Below are 6480 nucleotides of genomic sequence, written 5' to 3' on the forward strand. Positions count from 1 at the left end.
GAGTTGTGTCTGTCACACACGTGACAAACATCTTCAATGCAGACATTTCGCACAAATTCTTGAGCTCTGCATGCAATTACAAGGCTATTTCAAGGCTACAAAACCCCTTTATTATTTTGGAGGAGCCAGATGACCTTTTTTTGTCCTTAATGGCCATCAATAAAAAATTACTAAAGGAAGGTACCAGATCAAACAGGCAGTCTTCATGGCCTTACTTAGGCGCAACGCTTCTCTGTCTGAAACAAAAAGGTAGCGGTAGGAAAATGCTCCAACATATCAGGCAATCATGACTACATTGCACGTGCACTTAGACTAAATCCTTGTTTAGAGAAAGAAACAGATGAGTAAAAGTAGTCCTAGGAAGGTTCTATTTTTTGAAGAAATATTCAATCACTCATGAGAATAATTAAAATCTTCAGAAGGAAAACACGTAAGACAAAAACAGTCACTGATGACACTTTTTAATTTGATATGGCCAGACTTTTTCAAAGTAACTTGTAAAACCAACAGAGTAAGACAGAACTAGAGGATAGGCAAGTTTCATATTTACAGTCATTCAAAAGTAATAGTGTAGAAGCATATCTCAAATAGTGGTGACAGAAGCATGGAAACATACAAAGAATAATCTTTTTTAGAACATTATTAGAATTTTATTATATTATCTTCTTAACTATTAAAAGAATCTGTTGCATTTTTTACTACCTGATTCTAATTCACCAACTCCTCCTCAAAACGACTTGTGATACAAAAAAAAAAAGCCACTTTTTCTGTTTGTAAACAACAAAACCACCTGCTTTTGTTTTTCCAGACATTACTGAAGTGGCAAGCAGAGTTAACACTAATGCTCTATTCTTTACCATTAAATTAAAAAAAACAGTTGGGCAAAGGGAAAAAACCAGACCAAGTCAGTGTAATCATTCAGTTGGATTCTGGATGACAATCAGGAAGTAGTCTTTATCTGGAGGAAAAAAAAAAACATTATTCTTTCATTGCTGATATTTGTTCACAGCAACAGTAAATTTCAACATTTTTTCATATCCCACTGATAACACTATGGGAACTATAGAGTCCTGACATTCATTCTCAATGAGCAAAACAGGCTTGGCATGTCAGATCACTTATTTTTATGAGTCTTAGTGAGAAAAAGTCTCAGCTTTAGAAACTGCATGCTCCCAAGCCAATTGAATTTAACTCAGTTTGTGCCTAGGAAATAACAGTAACTGGCACATGCAATGATGCAATCAAAACAGGTGGTGCAAGACAGTGATTTCCCTCATCTCACAGGCAGACTGCTGGGCTGCAGTGGCTGTAGCTGCATTTTTTCTGGAGCAACCCTTATGCCTCTCTTTCCACCTTTCATATGGAAATCAGAGGCTGCCTCAGCTTCAACCCCAGAGCCTGTCCCGAGATCTGCCTTGACCAGTCCCTGCAGAGCAGTCTACTGCAACTGCAATCCTCTCCTTTGCCTCTCCATCGGCACAATCCCACCACGGAGCCGATGCAGTATGAAGGAACAAAGCTGAGTTCCTGCCACGTTAGTGAACTGTACTGATCTCATTGCTTCCCATTTCATAATTTGATGAAATACTGAGGACGTTTACTAAAAAGAAGGTTGCTGCTGCTATAGTCTGCGACTCATGATTACAGCTACAATATGCTCTATTACTTTTCTCTGAACTGGAAAATCTATTAGACTGTTTTGCTTTGTCACTTAGTCTACAGTGCTGAACTGAAATTGCTCTCAAAACATATTCCTTTCCAACTCTTGTGGTTTTACACTGAAAAACACAAAGCGTGAGAGGCTGCAACACGCTCTGAAACACTATTTAACACTTTCTACTTTGACCAACACGAAATGAGGAAAGTGATTTCTCACATTCAAACATGAAAAAGGAAACTTAGGTCAATGATAAAAGCTTTCAACTCTGAAGAAAGCAAAACAGCTTCTTGGAAAAAAAGAGATTATACAATATGAATAAAAGCAGCAGGCAGAACTTTTCTCTCAGGCTGACAGTGTCAATCTCACGAGAAAAGAATTCTGCTGGATTCCGTAATGCCTGCTTTCACCCCACTCGCTTTTACCTGGTGCAACCATGATTTCGTTTTTCTTGGAGCGGATCCGCAGGAACGTGAGGTCATTCTGGGGATCAATGTCTCGCACAGTGCTCCGTGCCTTCATGATGAAGCTGTGCATGAGGCCCGCATACTGAATCGTTGTGGAGTTGTCCATAGTACTTTTGATAGGAATACCTGCAAGAAACAGGGGACAACAAGAGTTGGTGACAAATCTCCAGAACTAACTCCACCTTGGGCATCATCATGGCGTGGCTATTTAACCTAAGCAGATGTTGTCGCTACACCAGGGATTAGGAGTGTTCTTTTTAAAGGCTTAAAAGAAGAACATGAACAGAAATAAGATGTGGAAAGGCTAAGAACTGGAACCACAGGTGCAGGTGAGAAGAACTGTTTACCTCTAGTAGCATCAGTACTTTACTTTTGCTTTTTCATTTATTTGTTTATTTATGAGATTTATAACTAGAAATAAATAATAACAAAATAAATATCAGGGCAGGGGGAGAGAGGAAGTATCAATGTTTCAATTTTGTTCTCCTGACTGGGGACAGCTTTTCCTTTCAGAAAGGCTCCTGAACATCACAATTACATGATATTCAAGTAAGCTAGGCTGGGATCAGTGTTGATTATAGAGGACATCAGCTACTGCATCACACAGTTACAAAGCTGAGGCTCCAACGTTTAGCCATAAGAGTTGATGCAGTCCTGCGAAGTCCCTGGTTCAATTCCTGTGCACCAGCCAAGAGGGCAGACACACCGACACTGTTTGGCCAGAGCTTTCCCTCCCTTATACTTTTGCCACCCATTAGATATGTTTTCCCACAAAAAGCCAGCCAAAATTCAGCTCACATGTCAGAACAATGCAGCAGCCAACTACCAAATACTGGCTTGGCAGAAAAACTGCTACAGGTGTATGTTCAAATAAGCACAGCTTCAGCCTGGAGAGCACAATCCATTATTTACTATCACAAAAAAGCAGCGAGCAGGAACACAAGCTGCATACAAGTACGCAATGATCTGGTCTTCAATATATTCATATATAGCTACTATCTGTCATCTTTTCTAAGGATTATTTCTAGGAACTATTCAATTTAAATTGATAATCACACAATTTTAAGAAGCTGGGCTGCTCACAGTGTATTTAGAGTGCTCTGAAGAAGCCTGCTCTGTTGGACCCTTCAATGACTCCAAAAAGAGACAGCTAGCTTATGAGTCTCATGAGGCCATGAGCATGAGACAGCTGCTAAGCTACTCCAGCCTGCCAAGACAGCAGCATTAGCAGCATTCTGGACATGCACAGCAGCAAGATTTCAGATGTCATGAGAGCTTTTAGTGCTACTGATAAAGGCTTTGACAGAACAGAGTCTCAAACACCGGCATAACTCAAATATTTCTAAGCTTTTGCAATTTATTTTAATTTATTTCCTAAACTTTTCTGCAGAAAAGCAGAAATAGGATTCCAGTTTTCTCTTGTAGCCTAACTATTGTCTATCTGCTTTGGCTACAGGAAAACCTTTGCTAAAGACAGACTGTAACCTAAACACAAGTAGTACAATCAGCGGTCCTTAAAGTGCATGTTTAGATTAAGTTGTACCTCAGAAAACCGAGACTGATACAGTACCTTCAGAATTAACAACAATGATTCCTTGCACTCCTTTTTGGCTCTGAATTCGCTTCAGCGTTTCCTCCACCTCAGCCTTCAAACAGAGAAAGCACAAATCAACAGAAGATTACAGCTGCTATTTACCTTCCACCAGAGCTTTTATAATGGATCTGAAAGTAAAGCTGCACAAAGATGATTCAGATACCACCTACACCGTTCTATACAGCGAAGTGTCTGTACTTTAGTACTACCTTTTCTGCATGACCTTTTCAGCTGTTTCCCATCTGTCTCCGCTCTTCACTCATTTGTGATTATAATCTTGTGGAAACTTGGAACTCCCCTCTGATCTTTCCCTCTCTCCCCCTCCCCAACCCTCCCACAACCTCACGCATCAGTTCCTTACTGTAGGCTTGCAACTGGAAGACTGCTTAGTCAGACTGCTACAATCTAGGTGTCAAGCAAAAATCATGTATGAAAATATACATGGAATTTATGAAAAAAGTAGAAAGATACATTCTGGGTGCAAGACTACCTTCCCTTTTATCAAATGAATGCTAAGAGCAATTACAAATACGAAAAGTGAGGGGAAAAACAATTAATAAATGCTATTTATTTATAATTATGAGTCGTGCTGGGCTACAAGATTTTAACCACCAACAACAATTTACAACTTTGCGAAATCAACTTAAAAAAAAAAGGAAAAATGAAAACTGAAGGCCAAGGCAGTAGTCCCTTTGCCTTCTCTGTAAAAATCACTACAAGATTATAACCACCAACAATAATTTACAACTTTGCAAAATCAACTTAAAAAAAAAGGAAAAATGAAAACTGAAGGCCAAGGCAGTAGTCCCTTTGCCTTCTCTGTAAAAATCACCATCAACTTCAGAAGAGCTTTCAAACCCTTCCGCACAACTTTCATTGCTACAAGACATCAATCAAAATTTAACTATGGGTTCTCTAACAGAGTCATAAAACCTCAGCACCTGAGCTGTTTTCCACAGCTGGGTGAATATTTGGCATTTTTTATTGCCATTAAAGGAAAGAGCAACATGCAGCTTCTTTCAGATCTTGCAAGACAGAGTCCCACAGAAATGGTCTAGGAGGAAAGACAGGAATCACCTGAACTCGGGAAAGGTGAGACCTATATGGGGCATTTGGCCAGGACGGCTGTGTTTCTTAGGCATTGTGAATAACCCTCTCTCCACTTCCACCCTGCAGCAAACGAGCACAGTCATGTTATAAGCCCTGTTCCCTGGGAAGAGGACTTGTCCTAACAAAACAACATGGCCTCAACCTTAGAACTACTAGCAAACTTTCTGCAGAGTGCTCTTAGTATAAGTAGCTTGGAATAACACGAGCTGTTGCCGATAAGAGATGATACCACCTGAGTTTGTCTTTATGAAGCAGAGTTTTTCCGTCTTATCCACCATAGAAAAATTCGGTTTTTTTAACAAAGCTCTTGATTATTTCTGAGTGCTGGACTATTTTCAAATGGAAGACAAGGGAAGTGAAACAAAGAATAAACTACAAGGTGTACAAATGCTGAGAGAAATATGGTGGCACACTGTTAAGTCTGAAATAATTTCCTGACTTCTTACTAGCAGTATTTAAGTCCTGATTCATTAAATACTTTCCTTCACTGGACCTTAACAAACCTATTTGGATGCAAAGAAGCATCCATACAGAACAATAACAATTTTTAACTTCTTCTAACAACCAACAGACAACCTAACTCAGGAGGTGAGGTGATCTGCTCTACAGTTCACTGCTGTTGACATGGGAAGGTCTTGCTCCTCCTTTTCTTACTCCCTGACACACATGTACCACTTCACACACACTAGCTCTGGTGCTTGTCCAACACCCCACAAGCCAATTCAACTCACTAGACCAGCAAAAATATTACTGAGAAAAAATTATATGTTTAACTCGTGAAACAAACAAAAACTATCTTAATAGAGGGCTGAACAACTGCAAGAGATAGTGTATGGGGAAGGAGAGATGCACTCTGGAAAAGGAGAATAAATACTCCCCCATCACCAATTTGCTCTTATATAACCTTTCCTGTATATACAACAGTAGCCTTTATCTTCCTGTTTTCATCTAGAAAGCTTTAACTCCTAGGTTCGCCTAAAAAAAAAGTCTTATTAGACCATTTTAATTTTCCATCTACAACTTAGGTCAATACTTATTTCTTTAGAAATTTTTCCACATATTTTGACCTCCAATTTCATGAATATATGCTAGCCAACAATACATTTGCACAGGAAGCAACCTCCAATGCAACTACAATAAAATAAATACGTTCCAGATTCCACAGAATATTAAACAGCCAGTTGTCTTAAAACAGTCTTTCTTCCTGATTGCTTTCAGCTTGAGAAATTGTAGCCTGGTAGCCATAAGAAATGCAAAGATAAGATTTTCCTTCGAACGTATCTTCAGCCTACCATCACATGCCGTATTTCGGTGCTTGACAGAATTAATCGAAGGTTTATGGGAATGATACGCTTTCACTGCAGGGATTTTCGGACAGAAGCCCACGGCCCGCGCTACGAGGCAGGCGGGGCTCAGCTGTCCCAGTGAAGCCCCTTCGTGACCGAGCAGGGGCCTCCTGAGCTGCCTGCCCCCCCCGCTGGTGTCTGACCCACCGGCGAGCCGCAGGAGACCAGAAACCTCCCAGCAAAACACCCGCTGAACAAAAACAGGGCCGCACCTGCGCGTTCCTGGCCTAAGCTGGGGGGGTTACAGAGGACCCGGGAAGAGATCGAACAACCGCCCACGACTGGGCCTCGCTTCTACTCGGTGCG

The 6480-nt window shown here is 40.5% G+C and overlaps 1 protein-coding gene across 1 annotated transcript; it reads right to left on the reverse strand.

Annotated features, from left to right (window-relative positions):
* Positions 1-622: 622 nt before the first annotated feature.
* Positions 623-3770, reverse strand: DYNLRB1 (dynein, light chain, roadblock-type 1; the record flags this gene model as incomplete). Its single annotated transcript, XM_009582671.1, has 3 exons — positions 623-958; positions 2083-2250; positions 3695-3770. Coding segments are annotated over 3 exons (288 nt in total), but the record flags the coding sequence as incomplete, so codon positions are not given.
* Between the last annotated feature and the right edge of the window lie 2710 nt (positions 3771-6480).

This window comes from Fulmarus glacialis, unplaced genomic scaffold (assembly GCF_000690835.1).
Source record: "Fulmarus glacialis isolate BGI_N327 unplaced genomic scaffold, ASM69083v1 scaffold288, whole genome shotgun sequence".
In the NCBI taxonomy this organism is placed as follows: domain Eukaryota; kingdom Metazoa; phylum Chordata; class Aves; order Procellariiformes; family Procellariidae; genus Fulmarus; species Fulmarus glacialis.